Source organism: Triturus cristatus, chromosome 4_2 (assembly GCF_964204655.1).
Source record: "Triturus cristatus chromosome 4_2, aTriCri1.1, whole genome shotgun sequence".
NCBI classification, from domain to species: domain Eukaryota; kingdom Metazoa; phylum Chordata; class Amphibia; order Caudata; family Salamandridae; genus Triturus; species Triturus cristatus.
Genome location: NC_140586.1, coordinates 25486844 through 25512142, shown reverse-complemented (window position 1 = coordinate 25512142; position 25299 = coordinate 25486844). Strand labels below are relative to the sequence as shown.

General features: G+C 44.3%; 1 protein-coding gene across 4 annotated transcripts in view; it reads right to left on the bottom strand.

Annotated features, from left to right (window-relative positions):
- The window catches only part of SARNP (SAP domain containing ribonucleoprotein), a 543793-nt gene that overhangs the window by 347014 nt on the left and 171480 nt on the right, over window positions 1–25299 (bottom strand). For all 4 annotated transcript variants that reach the window (XM_085600267.1, XM_085600265.1, XM_085600266.1 and 1 more), the window contains exon 4: window positions 4900–4973. In XM_085600267.1, the coding sequence (XP_085456393.1) occupies window positions 4900–4973 (74 nt within the window). The remainder of the gene's footprint in view (window positions 1–4899; window positions 4974–25299) is intronic.

Genomic DNA, 25299 nt, shown 5'->3' with positions numbered 1-25299 from the left:
GAAAGGAACGCTTAGAGGCTTGGGTCTGGAGCGCTCCCATAGACTTCGCTGTGTCTGTATCTTTCTTCATTTTTTCGAGCGCTTCGTCTACCTTTGGGCCAAAGAGTGTTTGCTGGTCAAAGGTGTGATTAAGTATTGATGTCTGGACCTCAGGCTTGAACCCTGATATCCTGAGCCAGGCATGGCGGCGAAGCAGGACACTGGTGTTTATGGCTCTAGAAGCAGTGTCTGCTGCATCGAGGGCACACTTAATGGAGGTGTTTGTGATTAGTTTGCCCTCCTGTATCAGGTCATGAGCTTGGCGTTTGTATTTCTCTGGAAGGTGCTGCATAAGAGCCTCTAATTCATCATAGTGTGCTCTATCATATCGCGCAAGCAGTGCTTGTGTATTTGCAATGCGCCACATGTTTGCAGCCTGGTAGGCGGTGCGTTTACCAGACGCGTCCAGAAGTTTAGATTCCTTGTCTGGTGGTGGGGCATCTCCTGAGGATTGGGAGTTAGCCCGCTTTCTAGCTGTGGAGACAACTAGGGAATCTAGAGGAGCAGGGCCCTTGATGTATGCAGGGTCTGTGGGTGCCGCCTTGTACTTCTTCTCTATTCTAGGGTTTAGTACTCTGGCTCTGACAGGGTCTTTGAATACCTCTGTAGCGTGCTTGGTGACACCCTTAAGCATGGGTAAAATAGCAGTGGAACGATCTTGTAAATCAAATGTATCCAGTAGGAAGTCTTCTTCCACTGGTTCCGTGTGCATGTCCACCCCATGGTAGTGTGCTGCTCTCTGCACTAAATGGTGAAACCCTAAAGAGTCCTCTGGAGGAGACGGCCTTGATGGGTATAGGTCGTCTTGAGGTACATTGGGTACATCAGGGTTATTATAATCCTCCCATGGATCTGGGGTCCCTGGTGGAGTGGGATCCATTGGGGCGTCCCCTGGGTCATTGTCCGGGTCCCCGTCATCCGGGTCTGGGGATGGGGCCGGATCGTAGTGAGGTAAAGGTGGAGGGGGTGGTGGTGGGAGGGGGGGTGGCAGTGGGGAGGGTACTCTAAGGGGAGAAGTAGCTGAGTCCCTCTTTTTGGGTGGAGGAGGAGGAGCCGGAGCCTCAAGGCGACGCTTCTTAGTAATCACAGTCAAAAGGCCAGTCTTTGGATCTCTGGACAAAGTCTTTTGTAAAGGGTCTGGTGTAAACAGAGCCAATGGCGCCGAGTCGTCTGTCGGCACCGGCGATTTCGGAACCGGAGGTTTCGATGTTCTGTGTACGCCCTGCTTTTTGGAGGTCTCCGTGTGTTTCGGCGTCGAATGCTGTTTCGGCGCCGGAGCGTCGGTGCCGACCGATTTCTGTTTGTGTTTGGTCGGCGCCGAGTGTCCAGGCTTCGGCACCGGTGGTTTCGGAGTCGAGCTGGATTTTGCAGGCTTCGGTGCCGAGTGGTGTTTATCGGCACCGGGCGTCGGCTGGCTCGATCCCGAGCTGCCGTGAGACTTTGAGTGCTTCGACACCGGGCCCGAAGGTGGGGTGATCGAGGCTTTGGTTTTGGTTTTGCCCAGGCCGGCAGGCGAGGGAGTAACCGGAGTCTCTTTGGTTTTCGGTGCGGGGCTGGGAGGGGGCATTGTACTCACGGCCCGCTGTCCTGGTGTTACGTCCTCCAGGTCGGAGTCGTCGGCCTCGGAAGCGCTGACGATGTCTTCTCCCAGTTCGGTGTGTGTCTGCCCCGAAGCTTCGGCGTCGTCTCCGAAGATGTCCGGTGGAGCTGTCGAGGATGAGTGCGCCATGGTGCGTCGAGCCCTTCGATCTCGGATCGTTTTCTTCGATCGAAAAGACTTGCAGGCGGGGCAGTCTCGAGCCTCGTGTTCCGGAGAGAGGCAAAGGTTACACACCTGATGGAGGTCGGTGTGGGGAAATTTAGACCCACATTTTGGGCACTTTTTAAACGGAGTCCTTTCCATCGGCCGGGACCGGAGTCGCGGAGGGCCCGAAGGCCGGTGTCGATGTACGGGATGGAAAAAGTGCCGCTTCGAGAGATGAAGATGATGAAGGAACTCGAAGAATCGAGGATTTTCCGTCGAGGCTGGAACCGTAGAAGTTCGAAGCCGGAGCACGAAGTATCACATCCGAGCCCGATGGCGGAAAAAAACAATCTGAGGATGGAGCCGAAGCCCATGCGCAGTACGGACCGAAGGAGGAGTCACCAAACTCGTGACTTCCAAAGACGGTCCAAGAAGAAAAACAAACTGCAAACATCCGGGCCCAACACCAGATGGCGACCTATGCTAAGTGTACAATCTGCAGCTCATATGCCTCGAACGGGGGTCTCCCTGAGCTCTGCTCAGTTTGTCACTGAGTGAACTTTTGACCCTGCTAGAATTAACCTCAAGGTATTGTCTTTCTACCTTCTTTGCTTCAAAGATGCCAGAGGGTTTTAAGAAGAGGCTTTTTAGGCCCTGTAAATTCTGTGGGAAGGCAAGGTTTTTTTTCTGAAGATCCACACAAGGACTGTCTTTCTTGCTTTTACCCTAAACATACAGCCAAGGACTGTAAATACTGCAGAACCTTTTCAGCCAAAACTCTAAAGGAAAGAGAGGCCATAATATTGTTATGGCTCCAGAAGAAGAAATCAAAATCAGACTCTGGATCTGATGTTGAAGACAGCCCTGGGCCATCCTCAGCTGAGAGGAAGCGTACAAGTGAGGGCTCTACCTCATTAAAGGCTGATTCAAAGATATTAAATGCAGAGAAATCCTTCACTGCCGATAAAACAGCCCTTAAACTTAAGGAATCAGGCCTAAAGAAATCCTCTACTGCTTCTCTGCCTGTCACACCACTCAAACAGGCTTCGTCGACAAAAAAAGCAGCATCGACAGACCCGTCGTCGAGGACTTCCACTAAATACGACTTCTATGTCGACGACTACATCGTCGACGGCCGTGGTGACAGCATCGTCGACAAACACGATGACGTCAATTTCCTCATCGACGGCATAGTCGACGGCTTCAGCGACGACGAACACTTTGTCGAGGGTTGTGACTACGACTTCGTCAACAGGAACCCCATCAACGGGCGATCCGTCAACAACAGTGTTTGAATCACCCTCTCTGACAATATTGGCAACGATCAATTTCCAGAGTCTTCCGTCGTCGACGGATTATTAAAAGGACATTAAAAGTCTCCACTTGCAAGACATTGAGAATACCAAGAGTATGTTAAACTTACTAAGTCTATGCCACATTTCAGAGAAATCTATCAAACAGAATCAAAGTAATTAGTAAATAAAAATGTTTTGAAACTCCAACCTTTTAACTTTGCTCCCCATTTGCAAAACCGGATATACCTGCAATGCTGTAACTTTGTATCTGCCAACCATATTTCACCTAGATTTATCAAACAACTGCCAAGTTCTTAGCAAATGAAAATGCACTTGACCCCCCCCCCCCCCCTTTAACTATACCCCTTATGATGCCTTGGCACAAAAATTGACAAAACAATAGAAAATTAATAGCTCTAATTTTATGCCAAATTGTGTGTAGATTTGTCACAGTGCCATTAGCAAAGGCCCTGCGGTCAACCCAAAAGTTATGTGCAGTGAAGGATCCATCCCCAGCTGTGCCTTTAGCAGTGCACGGCTGGGCCACCCGCAGATGGATGGGCATGACCTGACCAGAGGCCAGGTCCTGTGGTGAACACCAAGTGCATAGAGTCAGGCTGTGTGCAGCAATGTAGAATGCACACACCTTCATAGAGGTTCAATGTAATAGATTATCAAAAAAAAAAAAAAATTCCCTGAAAATAAAACTAAAGTTAATTTGAAGTTATGACTAACTGTTTTTAAATAAAACTTTGTGTGTGGGCTTTAATTTGTAACCATTATTGCACTTACCTGTTTTTAAGTGAATTTCTGAGGTTGTTTTAAACATGTGATACAGTGTTTTAACCAAGCGAACAATAACTTCACTTTAACCATAGTTTTTCAGTGAATATATAGGCGTGCGTGCGTACATACTGATAGAAATATAGATCTTTTAGAGACAGAAGTGCTTAACATTGGCGTTTACAATTTTTTTTTTATTGTTTTACATAAACATCACATTGAGGTGACTAACCATCCAAAATAATTATGCACAATCTAAAAATCACTTTGGCAGTAAGGAGGGGTGAAGGAACTCAATCCTTTCCTATCACCACCATCCTTCACAATTTTAGATCTAGCTGGTGGGTCCCAGAATAAATTGTTGAGCAGAGACACCACCGTACTAGTTTTAACCTTCACTGCACTTTTCTTTCGGTGATCCCAAATATATCTGTACATTATTTGTGTGTTTTTTGTATTGTCTCCTCTCCCTTTTGCTCCACCCTAGGCATTGGTCTGCGCTGGGGTGTATTGAAGCAAGCCCAATGATGAAGCATGGCACAGATTTGTGAGTGTGGGCAGTATTTTTTCACTGAGCACGTGCCACCCTATTAATACCACTCGCTACTCCTACGTTTGTGTTACGATTGTGTGATTGGGGAGGCCGGAGTACAGAGAATTTGCCTTTCACCCCTTCCGTTTGTGTGTTTAGCAATCTACATCATACCATAACATTCAGTTCAAGAAATTAATCAATATAGGAACCACAGACATCCGCTGATGCACATTTAATTAACATTTCAGTCTTTTTGACGCCACTTATGTAAATCACAAACCTTGGTGACATGCTCCTGTGGGAGTTCCTTCTCATCCTCGTCACCACTCAGCACAAGCAACATCGCATGCCAGTTTTTAAGGTCATGTGGTACTTCATCTGCCACTCGCATGTGTCCCGTTACATGGGCACTGTTTACAATTGGAAATATGGCAAGTTTCTCTAAACGAGGGTTCTGGTAACAAAAAGAAGGCCAGGATTCTTAGAACCAAGAGAATACTTACGTTTCAGGGGTTTTCTCCTGTGGTGGCAGTGTTTCAACTTCGGCGGCAGGTTCTACTGGCTTTGGTTCTTCCTCCTAGGGTGGGAAAGTGAGCTGTGAGTGAAAACCCAAAGCGACAGAGGAAAGTGCATGGTGACATACATCTAAGTAGCTATCATAGAACTGCTTCACGTGTGGTTTTAGACTGGCTGGCACATTTAGTGGCTCAAGTAAACAGCAAAACACGATTAAGAGCAAAGCACCACAAACTAAAACCTGGGATCTTGCTTTTCCTCACTCTCCATTATGACAGATAACTTGCAGTCCATTTCATTAGGATAAAGTGGCACACCTGCCTGGAAGAGCTGGAAGAACTGAAATGCTATGTACCATAGTAATTCCTGAACATCAAATTTTTAGGTTATTTTGTTTTACATTATTATTTGGAATGCAACTAACATCAGAAAGTGTTGAGGCTTTTAATCAATTGACTGTTAAGCCCTTTAGTCGTAAAACACTAAGATTTTTGTTTGAAAACCACAGCATAGGACGCTCCCTCCTCCGTAACCATGGTTAGGGGAGAAAGTATGCCAAGGTCTGGGGAGGGATCAAGACCACTGGGGTCAACCAATTCCTCTCTCCAGTCCCGTTCTTCCAGCTGGTCTGTCAGACCCCGCCCACTCCTCATCACCACGCTCAGGGCGCTAGGGAACCCCTGGGACGAACAGGGGAACAAAAATACCCTCCGGCGTCAGATTTGACATCGGCTGACATCGATCTGGGTCCATCTCGGGGATGAGGATGGGGCGTCGTCGTCAGGGAGCAAAGCTGGCATCGGCACCGGGGAAGGTCGAGTAAGGTCGACTGGCATCGATCCGGTTCCAGGTCTGCATCCACGGGCGCCTTCCGGTGCCAGAGCCGCCGGCATCAAAGGCCCAGGGCCCCCGAACTGACTCCGTGGGCCCTGAAGGCGCACCAGCGGTGACGGGCTTCCCAAAAACATGGTGGAGGGCTTCGTAGAACGCACGGAGCTGGGCAAGGGACGCCCTGGCTCCCGGACGGGGGGGATGGGGGGGGGAATTACAAAGTCGTCTCCGAGTCCGGCACCGGAGACGGAGCCTTAGAGCGACGATGCTCCGGGTCCCACGTCACGTCAGCCGACTGACGGGGGGTGGGTAAGAAGGTGAAGAGCGACAGTGCTTCTTCGCCTTCTTCTTGTGCTTCGACTTACCGAAAGAGTGCGACGTCTTGGACGCGGTGTGGTGGCTCCCCGACCGGTCTCGAGACCTTCCCCTCAAGCGAGACCGGGAGCGACGAGGAGCTGACTGCCGGACCTCCAGAGGCTTTCGGGACCACTCCCGCAAAGACTTCGGATTCATGGCCTGACATTCGGAGCACGACTTCGGGTCGTGGTCACGCTGCAGGCATAAGAGGCACATGAGGTGCAGATCCGTCATGGACATCAGCTTGTTACAGGAGTCAAAAGGCTTGAATCCAGTCTGATGATGGGTCATTCCTCACTCACCAGGAGTCGAAGACTCAAAAAAAGACGTCAAAAAAGTTTACTCAAAAAATGACTAAAGGGCAAGCTCTCTCCGGATCTGCACTAGGCTGGCACGGAAAAAGAAAGAAATGACGTCAACGCGCAGGGGCGGCGTCAAAGTAGGCACCGCAACGTCATCCCGGCGACCGCGTCGTCTACGACGGACGCAGTCGACCGACACCACCTACCAATGCGCAGGGGTATTGCTGAAGAAAAATTCTCCAAATCCAGACTGACGCCTGGGGGTAATTCTAAGGTAAGGAATCTATAAGTAATAGTCTCGTTCAGACCGCAATTTTTTTTAAAAGAGAGTAGTGTTTTTCCCCCTTTTTTTTTTAAAGCAAATGGGTTCAACAAAAGATGAGCTGTGCTAACTTCACCCTCTCCTGCAGTTTCTGAAACAGATTAAAAGGAGAAAAAATTATTTCCCATTATGTTATGGTCAATATGTCCTTTTGTTGTAGTTTATGCGGTTTGTAGTGAAAGGCGACACAGGAAACTGTATGTATCAGAGATCTAGATACCATTATAAATTAATCAATGGATCATTTGTGTAGGTTGTCCAAGGTACCCCGGCAGAATATCTTCAGTGAATTCACACAAAAGTAAATATACCATTGGAAAAAATAATAGTTATCAAGATTTGCATCTCTAATATTTGGTACTAAATGAACATTGCCCACAGACGTTCGGCCACAGATATATGCAACTTTTATAGTTTGCCGGAAAACACACAATATCCACAGCCAAATCACTGACTTACAATAATTTTCAATGTGTACTGGCCAATTATCTAATGGCACTGAAAAATAATATGAGCAGAAAATGTATGTCAAGGAAAGCTAGCCATTTTTAATTTTACCTGAGACTCTGAATTCAGAAATAGATGACTTATGTATCTTACAGAAATTTGGAATATCCATAACGCTATGGGAATATAACACACCTACAATTTTAGAGTCATATAAATCTAAATGTGTGCGTATAATAAGTGATAATTCCAATAGATTATCGGTGTACATAGCTACATACCTTCCAATAAAACCCTACCCCACCTGAAAATAGTGGCGTAGATAATGCAAAGGAAGCGGCAAAACCACCAAAATGCAAGAAGGTTGCAGAATTTGGCTCAAAGTGTATGCAGCTTCACACACCTACCAAGCACTGCTTTTTTTGGAAAACTCAACAAGCAAGGCAAGGGAGGTGTGCTGTTTTTAGCCAGCATCAATTTTATTTGCTTCAGAAAGAGGCAAAACAATCAGTGTACCTGAAAATGGTATTTCCCGAAATGTATATACCACAAAAGAACAAAACTGCAGGGCTCCACCGTTCTTCAGATAAAAACTATGCCACGCATTTTTGGGTACCCTAAAGTATACAAAAATGAGATGAATAGAAAGATTGAATTAATCTCAGCTACTGATAATTACTCAGGCCGCATTCCAGCCCATAGGTATTTTGCACACCATGCCACCTCATTTTGGACTCAACCATATGCAAATCAATATTGAACCTACTCCTATGAGAACCGTCCAGCCCGAACTGCCAAGCAAGGTTCTCCCTGAACTGGAAAATAAGCACTTTCATGCATCACTTTTTTGTTTACTTTAGTGTGTCGCCGTAAGTAAGATGGCTCTGCCCACACGTGGGTCCCATGCACACTTAGGCACTGAAACCAAGCTATACCTGGCTGATGAGCCCTAACTAGGATGTAACCAGTCCTTGGTTGCTTCGGGTTCCTTTCTTATTTAGCACACCATGAGAGTGCATGTGTTTTCCACCCTCCCCCTCGTGTTTCTCTCTGTCCCACCAAATACCCACCACGCACCATGTTGGTGTCACCCTTGTGTTGCAAGTTCTCGCTCATGTGCTTCCCCCGCCAAATCCCCACCCTACCCATTCTATATGTAGCTTTCTAGCTTGTTTGCTTTCCCCCTATGTTGCTCTCCCACATTTGCTGCTTTTTCCCTCCCCACTTCTAGCTGCTTCTCCGCCACCCGCTCCACAGTTGTCCACTACACCCACAGTTTTTTTTGTGTTTTTTTTTTTTAATAACTTTTTTTCCTTGGGAGGAGGGGGCACAAGGCAACAAATTACTTCTGCTATTTTTTTTATTGACCCAATCTCAGATCGATAAAAATATAAAAACAAATGTTGCACGCCTAATTTTGTAGGCATGGATGCATGACTCACGCATGTGTCTACAAAATGGCACATCATCACCAAAAGGTCCTAAAGACTAGACCTACTGGCTTTCCCAATGCTGGGTATTCAAGGCATGGCTATTGATAACAGAAAGAAACATTGTCAGCAGGCCGTCCGCAACTAAACCAGACTGGCCTTCCAACACAGTTTAGCTGGCGGCAGTTTGCAGGTGGGCCACCATCAGAAACTCATTGTTTCCATCAATGCTAAATAAGGTAGTGGGATCTACTGTCAAAGTTCATACTACCAAAAGAGATCTCTTTACACACTTTGAATGATCTGAGATGCTATTGGAAAGATGGCAAAGAAATGTAGTGCTTACCAAGGTTAAAACCTGAGAGCGAGAACAATAAATGAATATCTCTAATGTAAAACACTGTTAGGAAAACTTATTTAAGTAGAAAGTTGCATTCACACAACCTATGAGGCTATAAAGTTCCATTTATACTAAACACAAATGGTAGCTAGCATAAGCTTAAAGGTATGCACTACTCGTACATTTTATTTTGTAATTTGAGTTTCTGAAACGAGACAGCTCTCATGGTTGTTAAGGGACATGGTAGGTTCACTTTTTCTACTTGTCTATGTTGTGACTCTTCCATTCATAAATACAACACCCGACTAGGGTGCAGTCTGGTGATGACATTGAGGGAGCAATGAGCGCTTTTGTATTCATCTGGGTGTTTTATGTCACAAAACTCTGACCATTTGGCACTGTCCTCCCTCTGCTATAATACAGCAAGGCACAAACCCTAACTCGGGGAACCGTCATGACTAAAGCTTGAGCTAAACAGAGAAAACAACGAACAGTCGAAACAGGATTTATTTGAACATATTCACAGAATCTTTCAGCCTGAAGTTTTAGTCTAAATGCTTTCAGACAAGAGTCACCTGTTGTGCTTTAAGCTGCAAATAATCTATATAATTTGTTTAGTTAAGTAGATAATTCTGAAGAGAGCCTATTTCTAATTCACAAAATTCTACGGGCTAATTATGTGGCCTGGTCACCTGCGTGCATAAGCTGGGCCAATAAAGAAGGAGCATTGTCTTGTTAGAATGATGGCTTAGTTAGTTAAACATCTGCCACCAACTACTGTTATCTACAGGTTATGAGTTTGAGTTAACAAGGCTAGCTCAACCTTTCGATTTTGGCAAATATCCACTGGCTAATAGTGAAACCAGTTATTAACAGTGCTTAGAAATGGTTGAAGTGTGGCTTGAAATGCTATATAAAAATAAGTTATTACTAAGGAAATGTGTTCGGAGTGAAGCAAGTTTACCATTGCATAGCGCGCACACACACACACACACTACTATAAAATATTTCTGTAATGGAACTATATTGCTTATGGCAGTGGTTCCCAAACTTTTTTGACCCGTGGCTCCCTTGACCCATTGGCCATTGCCTGTGGCTTCCCAATGTTATTTTATTTGAAAGGTGGGGGGCATGTAAGCCCGGCCTCGGGAGTACTTGCATTTGTCTCCCTGAAAATAATTGGGATGACGCTGATGAAGGTATTATAATCATATAGGCAGGGTATTTTATATTACTAAGGCGGCACCTCTAATAAAATATATTCCTAGATACACTTCTTTGCCCATGCCTTTTTTTAGAGTACCCTCAATTTTTGTATCCCACTTACAGTGCTAGATAGCACCCCTAGGCATGTAGGCCCCATCAACAAAGTGTTTCTGCTCTTGAAGAATATTTGCATGCACTTTCATTTCTACCGATGTCATACGTGCCAACACACCTGTCTCAGCAGGGTGACTCACGATTTCTCAAACCACAGAGCTTTATTTTTGCTGTCTCCTTCCTAAATTTGCCTCCAAATCAATGCAAGCCAAATAAATTCCTCAGTTTTTTTTGTTGTTTTTTTTAAACGGCCCTCGTTCTTGCTTCCAAGGGTTGCCATTATGCCGTATATATAGTGTTTTACTTCCCTGTCCTCAAGGACAGAGCAGGTCTGTCTGGAAATGTGTGTGTACTGAAAGAAGTGTGTACTGGTAGTACCGGTGGTTCAAGTACGTGTCAATACTTAATAATAATGTGTTTTATGGACAGACCATAGACTGTACTTTCCTGATAATTTGCATTGGTGTAAAATGCATTTGGAAAAAAACAAAACTAATAACGAGTCTAACAAAATAAATCAGGCATCTTCCACATACTTTAGGAGTGTTGGAACATGGGGATCCAGTGAAATATGGAGGTTATCTTCCTCGACATGCTATCAATTAAGCACTATGTTTGCAGCTTTAGGCATGTCACTTACAAATTGACATCATGCGTTTAAGTCTAATTAGTTTAACTGAAGCCAACAGATCCTTCAACATTAAATGCATTAAAGTGCTTGGTGCACGGCTCCCCTGGATAGGTTTGATGGCTCCCAAGGGAGCCACTGCTCACAGTTTGGGAACCACTGGCTTATGGTGTTATAAACCCTATCACAGCGTTTGCGATGGTCATTGGTATTCCTGGCACTATTTACGCTATAAGCGTTAGTTCCGCAGTAGATTGAAGTTTCAGACTGACCCAGGTGTGCTGTTTCAAATTTCTGTATTACATTCAGGATTATAATTGGACACAAACATGTATACAATGACGCAAATGTTTTGTGAGCTTCAGACGTTTACCTCATGTGGTGTGGTCAGAAATTGTGAAGTGTTAAATTCTTCCAACTGTACATCATAAGTTGTGACAAAGAACTGGCTGTTACATAAGAAACTATGTTAGCACTCCTCTGGTTGTGGCTTAATTGTATCTGAAGACCATTTCAATGGGGAATGTGTTTACACTAACTGACCAGACACAAGTAATGGCACACTTCATACATAGTTAGAAATATGAGTGTCTTATTCCACCAATGAAGCAAAAAAGTATTAGGACAGCCTTACACTATCCAACTAGACAGGTTTATGTCATTCATTAGATTGATTAGTCAAACAGTCATTGTTCAAGTCTCCTATATTTTTATCTAACTTGTGTGTAGCCAGCACCCCCATGAAAAAATTGTTCAAACACCACTGAACTCGGTGGAGGAGACAAAATACTATCATGACACGGAAGAACAACTCATAAAAAGGGTACCGTTTGTGATAAAACATTCCATCATCAAGGTGTATTCAGCAAGTCTTCATTTTTTTCTGCAATGTTGCCAGGTATAAATTCTTGTTGTTGTGATGCATGTGTTCAAGTAGTCGTCAAATGGGGTCTACATGAAGTTCATATTAAATATTTATGCCTTCTTATAACGAGCTCCGAACTCAAGGTTATCAGCACACAGTACATCCAACTGTGTAAATATCAACAACATCACAAAAATAAATAGAACAAGAGATATAGGTATACATACTCTGGGCGCTTGCTGATGGAAGGTAAGATAAGTACAATTGCAGTGAGGATGGTGTGAAGGATAAAGTGACAGGACAGAGACGTTGAATAAAGGACAGGTGTAGTAAAGTCATCTGATTGGCTGGGAGTGTATCTGGATGCCAGTGCGGTGAAGAGTGAGCATGGCAACTGGAAGGTAAGACTGGATAGAAGGATGAGGGAAAAAGAAGGAAGGCGTTTGTGAAAAGGAATTGACAAGAGACATGGGACAAGTACTTTATATAAAGATACACTGATTGCTGGAGCAACAAATGATTGTATATTAGGTGTAGGTTGAACAGTAAAGTCTTCCGTTTTTTTCTGAAAGATCAATAAGCATTCCGCCAGTCTTACTTAACAACTGGTAATTCTTAGATTCTTGGTGTCCCCATGTCTTCTGATAACGAGTAGGTACGCTGGAGTATTAAGGTGAAGCATCTCATAGGTGATACAAGCCAACTTCTACTTTATTCTGGCCTCAAGAGGGGGCCAGTGATAATCTTTGAGGAGGGAGGTTAACTGGTCAATTTTTTTCTGCAGAGTGTATTATCTTTTACTGGGGGTTAGATGGGAGGAACACACAGCGACAAATACAAAGTATACAATAGTCAATTTAGAAAGCACCAAAGATTGAGCTACTACTGGAAAACATTATGCTAGAGAAAAAATGTACTCGTTTTGATAGAATACAATAGAGAAGAGCAAGTCACCAAATTTAAGGGGAGAGCCAAGACAAGGGTCTGGCTGGGCTCTAAGAGAACGTGCACAAGCCGAGCACTGAAAATAGTTGGCTTCAAAATCATGCAACAAACATCATGTGAAAATATGATAGTGGTCAAAATAAAAAAAAAATTAAAAAAGAATTTCTTTTACATGGAGAAGTGTTTCACTTTAATATTGCAGACTATTTTGTACAGTGCACACCCTGAACTCGTGTATTGGAAGACACTCCAGTATGTGATAATGAACAAAAAAAGAGGTTCTATAAGATATATGCCTAGCATCATACGATTCGGTAAAGTGGGGAAACAAAAATTGGTCCTAGTTTGTCTGGTTTCACATTATGCAATTCACCCATCAGATGGCTACCTCTTTCTCTCATTTTTACACCAAAGGTTTATGCCTTGTTTTTAATTCTCAACGCATAATGGTAGAGCGTGGGCGGCTGGCAGAAGCCACATTAAATCTCAGCTCGATTTGGGCGGGATGGTCCAAGAGTAACCTTGAGTAGCATACAAGTTAGGGTTCTGGCTCCAACCTTAAGTGGCTCGCCCCCATTTTAGTGTACAAAATTGCACAGGCTTTGGTAGCAATTTGTTCTGCACGATGAGTCTTCAGGAGCTTAACGTAAGCAAGTCTTGATTTATTTTGTTGTGGCGTGCTTTTGATTAGGAGGCACTTGGTTTTCTCTGGGTTAAGGTTTAGGAGATTAGCGGACATCCAGTTTTTAATTTTTGTTGATCTGGTTTCTTTGCATACCTTATCTTGAATCCCTGAGATCTTCAGGTAAATCTACACATAGGTGGCCAACTCTGTTTTCTCCAACATACTTCTGAGAGGTTCCTTGTAAAGATTAAACAGCACCAGAGATATTATCGAGATATGAGGGATACTGTACGTTACCAAAGCAGCTTTAGATATACGTTTCGAAATGCTAATTGTTTTCTATTAGTCAAAGAAGAAAGCAAACCATTTTAATACTATACGCCTAACGTACATGCAAGGCTCTAAGTTCTCAAACAGCTTCTTGTGATCAATTCTGTCAAATGCCACCAACAGATCCGAATGGTAGAGCATTCATCAAGCTAGGAGTTAAAGACCGAGGATTGTAAGAGTAGTGGTTTCGGTGCTGCATCTACTGCTGAATCCTGACTAATAAGGAGGAAAGAGACTGTGGTCGGCAATACTTTTATTGTGCTGGATAAATGCTAATTTTAAAAGAATCTTCCCACTCCAGGGAAAGGAGAGTCACAGATCAGACGTTGGCAAGATTGTTTAGATCTGCCTGCAATTTCTTTTAAATGACTGGGGTAATCAGACCTGTTTACGGTGAGTAAGGAAGGCCACCCTCTTTGAGGGAAGCATTCACTAAACAATTCAGGTTGCCGAATAAATAACATTAATCTCTGACAAGATCAGAGTAAATGCCATCATCAGGATAAAAGATTGTTTTTCAGTTGTTTTCAGATTATCCTCAAAGATTGCTGAGAAGGTATTCCATTGGTGGATGGCTTAAAAACCTGTAGTGAAGAAATGTGAGCTGTAAAGTCGGAGGAAGAAATGGAGTTCTTGATTCATGTGATCTTTTTTCAGCTACGGTGGACTGTGATTGAAGTTGTTTTGGAAGGTGCGAACCTTGATTTCGCCTATTTGAACAGTTCAGAGATTAAGGAAGTTGTTTGAGATTTATTAGAGAATGAAGAGACTCATGCGAGTGCCAGGTTCTCTCGATTTTTCAGATATTTTCTCATTTGAAATAGTTTGCCTGAGAACCAAGTATTTCATATATTTTATTTGTTCACTGCTGATTTAACCCTACACAGAGGTGCAGACGATTCTAATTCGTTGCAATTTACTATATGGAGGTAATCAAAAAAGAATTTCATATATCCAAGAAATTGAAATGATGCATTGCTGGTTAAGTAAGGTGATCAAAAGATGGTCAGACCATTCTCTGGAAGAATGCCTCCATTCACTGATAGTTGGGCTCACTGACAGCCATAGCATTGGTTACCTTACTAACACTTCCTCCATACCTTCTTGCACTAACCTAGAAACTGCTATCTTGCCTATCACTTCGCTGCAGGCTCACTCATTCTACACCATGAAGCCGACTCTCTCAAGACACAATAACAGCAATAGGCCTCATTCCCTTGTGACTCCCTAAATCTTGAACCTAACTCCCCTGCCACCCAAGCTCCTTCACCACTCCAAATCATCCTCCCCCTGCTGCTCCCATCTGGCTTACACCACCTGAACTCCTCCTTCGGGGACGGCCCCTCACCATACCGTCCCCATTCGTGTCCCACGACTACTTCCATCCTCATGAATGGCCCCTCTCCCTCCTGTTCCACGATCAATGATCCTCAGCCCTGTCCCACCTCTAGACTTGAGGAAATCAACTGGGAGCTTCAAAAACAAAAAACTGAAACAAAAGCTCATAAACATCACCTCAGAGCAAGCCTTTGACTTATCGTCCAACAAAGCTTCGAAGTTGATCTTGCAAGTGACCAACCAATACCCTAAAATACCAACTCTTCCCTCTGAGAAGAGGATTGACCCTAAGCAGGCATCACCCGTCCGGAACTGGAGTACCACTCTCTCCTAATGCCCCCTCCAGACCCATTAGATGTAAGAACTACCTATCTGACCCTGACATTCTCTCCCTCCTCCTAGCATACTACTCCACTCAATCGGACAAGCCAAACCTAACTGGGCCTACTCACATTATGCCTCTAAACCCTCTTAGAGCTCCTAGACATAAACCAGTCATACCGGGGCCTATTCAAACTATTCCACCAAGCTCGCACAGAGCTCCCAGACATAACTCTAATGCCTTAAACAAACACTGCTAACCTTATGAAAGTTAAAATTACACAGCCTACTGATACGGACTCCAAAACACACCTGAAATGCATGCTTCTCAACTGTAGATCAGCTGTGAAACATGCCACGGACATCGCTGACCTCATCCTTGATCAGGAACTCAACATCCTAATACTCACCGAAACTTGGCTTAATGACTCGTCAGGACCTGTCCTTGACAACCTAGTTCCTCCTAGCCACAACATTATCAGACTTGATAGAGCTAAGAGAACTGGTGGAGGCATTGCCTGTATATACCATAACAGTCTCTCAGCAAAGCAGTCTCCTTCCACAATTCTCTCATCTTGTGAATATCTGTGCATAGACAACATCCGCAAACACAGACCCTTATGCAACCTGCACAACTTTTACCATCCGCCAGGAGACAACAGCCCTCTGGCCGAATAAACTATGGAAACCATCTCATCCAACTTGGGTCTCCATTGTCCTCAGATCTTCCTGGGAGACTTCAATCTACATTGGACTGACCTGAATGATCAGGCTGTTAATAGTCTTAAAAACTGCCTAGCTGACCTCACCCTGACTGAATTTTGTAACAACCCAACGCACAACTTGGGCTCGACCCTTGATCTAATCATCTCCAATCTCAACTCCATTCAGCTGGAATCATTTGCGGTGTTCCCAGGACAGAAGAGGTCCAGGGATCGTGTTCCTAGATGATGTTGCCCAATTTGTTTTTAGGTACATGGAGGAGGTTCACTCGAGGCACTGTACCTTACCAGCCTCATATTGTAAGAGTGCGAAAATAATTAAGTATGTGCTCCTCCTTAATCAATATGGGGTTTTCCTATGGTCAAGAAAGGTTGCAAAGTCCCAGTTAGTTTGCAGTATTGTGTAAATCTTTATTATTTTTTTTTAAAGCTTTTTGGCTTTATCCTCATTCTCCAAAGTATTACAGAATACATATTTGGGGTTGCAGCAGCCGACACGTGTTATGCCCTATAGTGGTCTATAAGACCAGGGCTTACTCAAGGCTGCAATAGATATAGCTCAACAGCATTCCTTTAAGTGGATTTAGGAGCCAAATTTAACCACCACCAAGTGCCATGTGAGCGGAATTCAAAAGTGATATAAATAAAGTGCTGAATCTGAACGGACCGAAAGGTGACTACAGAAAGTGTACACGTTTTTTTAAAGATCTAAGTGAAGAAGTAGAGATCATTTGTTACGGTAACGGCAGTGGAAATATAGTACAGCAGAATTAAAGCGCCCGATAGTCTATGCATGCAGTAAGTCCAGTTGGTAGTACATGCATTGCGTTATTCTGATAAGTATCTAATTTAGTTATTAAGGAGCAAGTGTTTTAGTCTTCAGGGATAGAGTATGAGGTAATAGATGAAAGAATTGTCATTATAAGGCTCCCTATTTTCCATTTTTACAGATAAATACAGACAGAAAACAATGTGTTTTCTGTCTGCATTTATTTTTTAAAGTGGATAAATACAGAAAATTGTGCTCCTTCTAAGTGACTCTCTGTGCTGGCTTTGATGAATTATAGGCCAGCAGCTGAGAATATAGACAGCATGGGAAATTAAAAAAACAGGATAAAATTTATTTAAATAATGGCATATGTCAATATATATTTATGATATAATGCTAGTATTTACCAGTGGATGTACTGGTATGTAATATTTGATAGCTTAAACTGCTAAAACACAACAAACATCAAATTACGAGTGCACGTCTATCAGTTAAATAAATATGGAAATGTACACTTTTTCAACTTCGTTTATACACAAAACACAAAATAAATATGGATAAATACATATAAAATGGCCAAAAATAAATATGGATAAATACAGACGAAAATGTTGAAAAAATAAATACCATAAAACCGGGAGCCCTATTTATAAGGTAGGGTTGTGTTGTTAGTTTAGAAGGAAACATTGAATCAAAAAGAGTTTTAATTATGTTAAGTTTATTTGGAGCTGGAATTAATTGCCCCTTGTGACTGGTTTGATCATCACTATATCACCTTCCTCATCCTAGAACGAGAACAACAACAAATTCCAACCAAAGAAACATATACTGGAAAAGATCGCTGCAAAATGCAAACATGAATTAGCTCATATCACGTAGCAATCTGTCCCTGCCTCCTTCTACGTTCATGTCAGACGTCCATGAACTCACTGAGCCTTACAACAACTCCATGCTGAAAATTCTGGATGCAATTGCCCCCCTACAACTAAAAAGAAAGTCCAACAAAGACTCCAAACCATGGTTCAATGATAGCTTAAACTCAGGCAGGCGCAACCTGAGACTAGCAGAACGCTCATGGAGGTCCTCTCCATCTATTGAACTCCTTAAGCTTTTGAGATGTAGAAGGAGTCTGTGCAACACATCAGAACTGCGAAAGCAATCTTGCTCAGAAGACAACTGCACAAAGGCAGAAATCGCCCCCAAATAATGGTTGATCTGATTAAACTTCAAACCAATAACACTCCCATTCAATCGCCATTCATTTTCAGGCCACAACCAAACTGCGATGACTTTGGGCCTTCTTCCTTGGAAAGTCTAACAAGATCACATCTGCCCTGATCGATCAATCACTCTCACCAGACTCCCCCCTACCCCCACAGCCCCATCTTGCTGTATGTCACGCCCCTAAAAACTATGCTCTTTGGAGTCAATTCTCAACCTTCAACGATACATCCATTCTCAACATTCTTTCTACCCTGAAACCCTCAAATCACTTAAACGATCCCCTTCCCTCCAATTTCCTTAAAGAGATAATGTCCCTAGTTCCACTTTGGACCAAGATTGTTAATGCCTCCCTACTTCAAGGCGAGATCCCGGACAGCTTAAAGTCCGATCTGGTTTTGGGTATTCTCAAACAACCTACGGCTGACCCAGAGGATCTGAATAACTTCCGACCAATCACAAACATCCCTACTGTGGCAAAGCTCCTTGAGAAATGTGTTCATGTACAACTGTGTAACCACATTGAGGAATTCCAGCTTCTTGATCAATTCCAATCGGGCTTCCGGCAGGGCCTCAGCACCGAAACAGCCATCACTCATATAGTCAGTGACACACTTACAATGCTTGACCGGAACAAATCCTGCCTATTAATACTACTCGACCTCTCATTCGCTTTTGACACTGTCAAACATGACAATCTCCTGAGCCTTGTGAAATGTAGGATGGAGTTCTCCGGCTCAGTACTAAAATGGTTTGCCTCTTTTCTCCATAACAGAACACAGAGTTAAAACCAATCAAACCCTCTCCAATTCCAGTCCTTGAACTCTGGGAGTTCCCCAAGGGTCCTCTCTCTCACCCACATTTTTTAACCTGTTCATTGAACCTCTTACTGAAATACTCAAACATCTAACATCCAGTATCACATGTATGCAGATGACACCCAGTTGTATATGAAAATCTCTTCTCCTGACGATATCAAGACACACAACGGAACCCTGCACAAAACCCAAAACTGGTTAACCTCCAACCATCTCAATCTGAACACCCTAAAAACGGAATTCCTCCTTATCTCCCCACCCAAACAAGCCCCCATCTTGGAGAAATATTGAAAAATCTATCCGCTCTCAACTGTACACCACATATCATAGACACTACGACATCTCTGGGAATAGTGCTGGACAAGATCTTGAACATGCAGGATCCCATCAGCGCATTTACCAAAGGAGCGACTTCCAAATGAGCATCCTAAGGAAATTAAAACCCTTCCTTCCTCTCGATGACTTGAAGTCTGCTGTGCAAGAATTAGTCATCTCACAGCTGAAATATAGCAGTGCAACACTCTGCAGTCTACCGAGGTACAGAATGGTCCCTCTCAGGGCTTCACTGAATGCTGCTGCCAGGATCATCACAGGCTCCAAGAAAAGCAACCACATCTCCCCGAGTGTGAAATCTCTAAATTGGTTACCTTTCGAGGGAAGAATACAACTAAAACTTGCCTGCATGAACCATGAAGCCCTTCATTTGAACACTCCTCTGTACCTCGCAAAAATGCTAGGGCTTTCGGGCGTTGCCCATTCCTCCAGGAGCTCCAGTCAGGGGCAGCTCCTCCATATGGGCAGAAAAGCATCGCCCCACTGCTTTCTCGCAGTGCGAGAAGCTGAAACATAAAATGGTATTATAAATATCATTTTATGTTTCTGCTTCTCGCACTGCGAGAAAGCAGAAGGGTTTGGATGGGGGTGGGCGTTCATGCTCGAGGGCAGGGGAGGAGTGGCTTTCCCACTGTGTGGGCGCTGATTGTTTGGTCAGCCCTCTGGGGCCGACCAAACCAGTCATGCGCGCACTGCCATTTTCTCCATGTAGGATGCATGCAGCCTACATGGATAAAATGGCCTCCCCTTAGGCGTCTGGCTGGGCGCGGTCAGACTAATCACAATGCTGCCATCGCAGAGTTGTGATTGACTTAGGGGAGGAGATGGAGGCTGCCTGTGGCTGCTTCCTGTTGCAGAGAAGACGACACAGGACCGTGCCGTCAAAGGGAAGTTAATTTTTGTTTTAAATTAACCCCCCCCCCACTCGCACGCATCCCCAGTCCCTCCCCCACCCGCAAGTGATGCCGCCACTGGCTCCAGTACCTTGTAGCTTAAACCAAAAAACAAAATTCAAAAACGAAAACTTACAATCGATCCTTCTCAGGTATTGCCCTGAGAATCTGGAACTCCCTACCTACATAAACTAGACTGATTACATCAACAGTGTGCTTCAAAAAGGAAGTGAAAGCTTTACTGATGCGTATTTTTCTGAGTTAGATGTTTAGCCTCGGCCTTTTGTAATATCAGCCTAGAACTGGTGGGTCCTCCTAGCCCTACGGTCTGCTCCACCTCATCTATTGTCACAACGATTCTTCTTGCTGTATTCTACTTACATGTTCTGCTGCCTTACGTGTCATGCTCCTCTGCTTACTTGTGATATCTTGTAATGTTGCGGTTCTGATACCCTCCATTATTATGACGTTACATAACTGTTTTTATTTTTGTCTTTTGCTGCTGTTTTGCTACAATTGCCTCCCCTTATGTGTCTCGCAATTGTCTGTAAAGCGCTCCAATACCCTCTAGGGTCCTCTTCACGATATACAAAACCTTTTAAATAAATAAATAAATAAATGTCACTTACTAGACGATGAATCCTAAAATAATAGATCAGTAATTTTAACTATTCCGGGAAGCTTGGTGAAGGTTAATATAGCTGGAGAATTTAAATGCTGCTATGTTAAAAATCAAAAGGATGGTTTCATTTGATGTTTAAGTCCCCAAAGAAAATGTTATGGGAGTTCAACTGTAGTTACTCTGTTAGGTATTTCTTTGAATTCTTCCATGAAGATCATGTATGCCTTGAATTCTTCAATTAAAGTGTTACAGACTCTGGGGGACAATAGATGGTGTGCAGATTAATCACAGTTGTGTGTGGCCTTCCAGGCTATTTTCAGTGATTCAAAGGTGGAAATATTCAAAGGCAATAAGGAATGCCTTTAATGAAAGTAACTAGAGGATATTAAAAGATCAGTCAGTAACTCGAATTTTGGGGAATTTGTTTTAGATTTTAATGGTTTCTGCCTCTAATCGACTGGTGTAAGAGAAGGCCAGTCTGGATGGATTTAAATATGTTTTTTGAAGTCATGTTTGGGCAGTTGTCTGGAGCGGTAAGGAATCATTATAATATTAATATACATTGGAGATTAAAGCAGGTGGAACGAGGAATCAGAAATATCTTGATCAACACTAAAGATAGAAAGGGGGATGTTTACACTACTGGAAATAATTATTTCCCAATACGTTGGGACTAGCGACCTACCTTAGACCTGTTCCAGCACCACTGGATATATCTTCTCTTAAGGATTATACCGGACACTGATGCAGTAGTGAGCTACAGCTCAATTAATCATGATTTTCTGATGGTGATGTCTCAGCTGACACAACGTGTTGCTGGGTTTATGATGCTCCAGAGAAGGTCCATTTCAAGAGCAAAAGGAGGTTGGTAAACTGGTCCGACATCTTCTAGTTATTGGTTTTGCAAATCAGAATTCTGGAAGAGTCTACTCAAGTGGGGCACTGCATCCTCGAGTGGGGCAGTGTGAACAGAGTGGCGTACAGAGACATGGAGCATCGTAGAGTGTTCTAAAGTGTCATAGAGCGGCAAAGCGTCCACAAGTGGCACAAAGGGTCCTGGAGTGGCATAGAGCGGTGGAGAGGGTCCTCGAGCGGCTTAGAGGGTCATCCAGCAGCGTAGAGAGTCCTCGAGTGTGGCACAGAGGAGGGTAGAGGGTCCTCGAGTGGCAAAGAGCAGCGTAGAGGGTCCTCGAGTGGCAAAGAGTGGCGTGGAGGGTCCGCGAGTGGCAAAGAGTGGCATGGAGTGTCCCCCAGTGGCACAGAGCGGCGCAGAGGGTCCTCAATCAGCGTAGTGTCTCCACAAGTGGCTAAGGTGCCCACAAGTGGGATAGGGCTTCCTCCAGAGGCATAGGGCGTCCTCCAGAGGCATAGGGCGTCCTCGAGCGGAAATGATACTGTGTGGACATCAACATCTCCTAGTGCATTGATTTGTTTTGATCCTAATAAAATATGGTTGAACTACACTTCAGAATTAAAACAAGCATTTACAATGCAACGGTCTCCGCATTAAAACATTTAAAGAAACAGCATTGTTATTTACAATGTCAATAGCTTAATCACTCAAATGCGAGACCTATTGCATTCGCACCCGCACACACAAAGCCACCCACACACACAGAGCCACTCACATAGAGCAACCCACACACAAATAGAGCCACCTACACACACACACACACGCAGTAGCCCACTGACCTATTTACATTATGTGCACTTTGTGATCTGCATGGTACATGTTCTTTGCTGCGCTCGGTAAAACGTGGTGTGTAAATCACAGTTTGGCTCCCTACAACGAATGCACAGTGCTTCAAATTAGTACCTCTATTTGCACCTGGTTGGTATTTCCCTCCAAGTTATAATTAAGCCCAAGGGCGAGTATGCTGCAAGTTTTAAGTCTCGTGCGTGTCTTGTGTAGCAAAGCTGTGGTACTGCCCATGTTCGTCCCATTAAAGCTGCATATAAAGCAAAGGCCTCCTTCAGTTTCACGGGGTACCTCTTTTCCTCCATGTGCTTCTGGATTGAAACCGGCAGGTGGGGCGGCACAGGGTTGTAAAGCAGTCCATGCTCATCCTGGGTGGAATTACTTAATTGGTCCTGTAGGACCTGATTGGAGAGGGGATTCGTAGAGTTCATGCAAGAATGCACCAAAGGAGTCTCTTCTCCGGCCCAAGACAGGTTATCAGATTCACTCCCTTGAGCCTTAAAGCTCCACTCCCTCTTGCTCAACAAACCCCACTGCATCAGGCAGACCATCCCCACACTCACCAAGGGTCGAACTCATGGATGATGCTCTCGAAGCGTATGACAGCGAAGAGCCTGGAGCTGAATCCGGCCAGCCAGGCCAAGAAGAGGATGGTGAAGGAGAGTAAGGACTGCCAGCCCGCCGGCTGCGAAAGCCCACCGGCCAGGGCCCCTCCGGAAGAGGAGCTGCCCCCGGTGGCCCGGCGAGTTGGAGGCGGCAGCTCCCTTCTGCGGCCGGCTCTCCGGCGCCGCCTGCTCCGCCATGCTTCAACCCGGGGCTGCGGAGTCGGACCCGCCGTTGCGTGCGAGCCGCTTCCCTCCGCTGCCGGCCCCGCGTGCGCTCACTGTGCCCGCTCCAACGGCCACAGCCGCACGCTCTCTCTCCAGCCGCCACTAGGAGTCCTCCGGTTCCCGGTCAGCAGCCTTCGCAGCCGAGACCTAAAAAAGTAAAGAGGCCAGCCTATGCCTGGACATTTAACCAGACAGGCCGTAAATCCTGAGAAACAAATGAAAGTTCAGGGTCAACCCTTCATGTATGAAGGCAGTGAGCCAACTTGCATACAACGCAAATGCAACGGTATAATTAATTCAAATAACGAAAAAACGCAGCGTCGTATGCCTATGAAAGGCAAGTGTCGACATATGATTAAAATATGATAGACCAATCTGGCTCCAATCTAAACCAGACGCCTGATGGCGGTTCAACTACTGAAAATATATACATATGCTGAGGCCAATTAAAATCAAGATGGCAACTAGAAACAATTTTTTTATTTTTCTCCCATGAAGAGACAAATTCAGACAAACCAATATATTCAAGCAAGTGAGTAAATCCACTCCATGCACTATCACGAGCTGACCGGACAGAAAGCTGCCTCGTGTGCATGATCTATGTTAAAAATAGTCACAAAGGCACGATCGCAAAGCCTGACAAAAGTCAACAAACGGATATCGAGGTCGGAAAGGAGCCAATAAACACTGAGACGCTCCCAGGTCTCACCTCGATAAGAGCCGTTCAGGCTCCCGCAGAGCGGGGTCGAAGCGTGCTTTCACTTCCTGTGCGGCTGGAAAACGTTTAACTAACCGACGCACACGTGATGACTTAGGGTGCCTTAAAGCTATATCACCAATTGGATGACCCAGACATCTAAGGTTTTCGAAAACATATGTTCATAAATATTCGATGCAGAGGCCGCATTACCTCCTAATCTTCATATAAGAAGGTCACCAAAATACATATGAAGTCGGAGACAAATGTCAGCAAAGAAATAACATCAAGTTTACCGGTATCCCTTTGATGTGTATCATGCCTGAAGTCTTGGTGCTTATTCCATAGTCCGGGGGACGCAATGGCTGCAGAAGACCCCCATACAACAGCAGCGGCATTTTCGGATTAGGGGGCGTGTTTTTCTTTCTCTCCTCTTGCCATTGGCTGGAATGTTTACATTCCAGAGGAGAGAAAGAATCGAAAAAAACACGCCCATGAATCTGAAAAAGACGGGGCTTGTTTGGAGAGACAAAGCTCTTCTCCAATGGCTGCCCAGCATTTAAGAGGACAGCCAATTGGAGAAGAGGAGAGAAGAGGGGCGGGTTCAAGCCCCACTACTCCAAGTCATTAAATCTCGCGAGCGAGACTGCGCAAGCGCAGCCTTCGCTAGCCGAGACCTAAATAATGTTTTTCATTTGTGCTTTCCTAATTCGGATATATTTTGAAATGTTTGTACAGTTCATTTACAGCTATTTACATTTTGTTGTGTCCTAGGATAAAAATAACACCCTACAGCCTTTTTGCGTTCCCATATCCTGCAAGATTGTCACATGAAGCCTCTTAGTTTTCAGTCACAGAAAAGTAAAACACCAAGTTCCCTGGAAGGCAGAGCCTATCATTTGAACTCTGTCTCTGAGTGCACAGCAAATGTGACAAGATAATAACAAAATGTAAAGGCCTGTTTATTCCTCATTCACTTCTGGTATGGTTATTTTGGGGGTAGTTCAATACCCCCACTCTCCTACAGTGCCTATGGCATGGGCACGAAATTGAGAAGAGGATTGTTCAAGTTATGCTATTATTAAAGAGCACTGACCAAAACAAACAAGCTCACAGACAACACTGTTCCTCGTGCGAGGTTGAAGAACAGGTACTGGCAGAGTGAAGTAGAATCAGCCAAGTAGTTGTATCAAACCTAAGAAATCTTTATCATATCACATCCATTCTAATTTCAGTAGGATGGCTGCCGACTGAAACTAGAAGTATCCTGAAACTGACCTACATTATTCACAAAGCCTTTCACAGAAAGACCTTGATCTACCTTGCTGAAAACCTGACCATTTCAGAAGGTCAACACCTCCTGCAGGGCAAAAACTACCTAC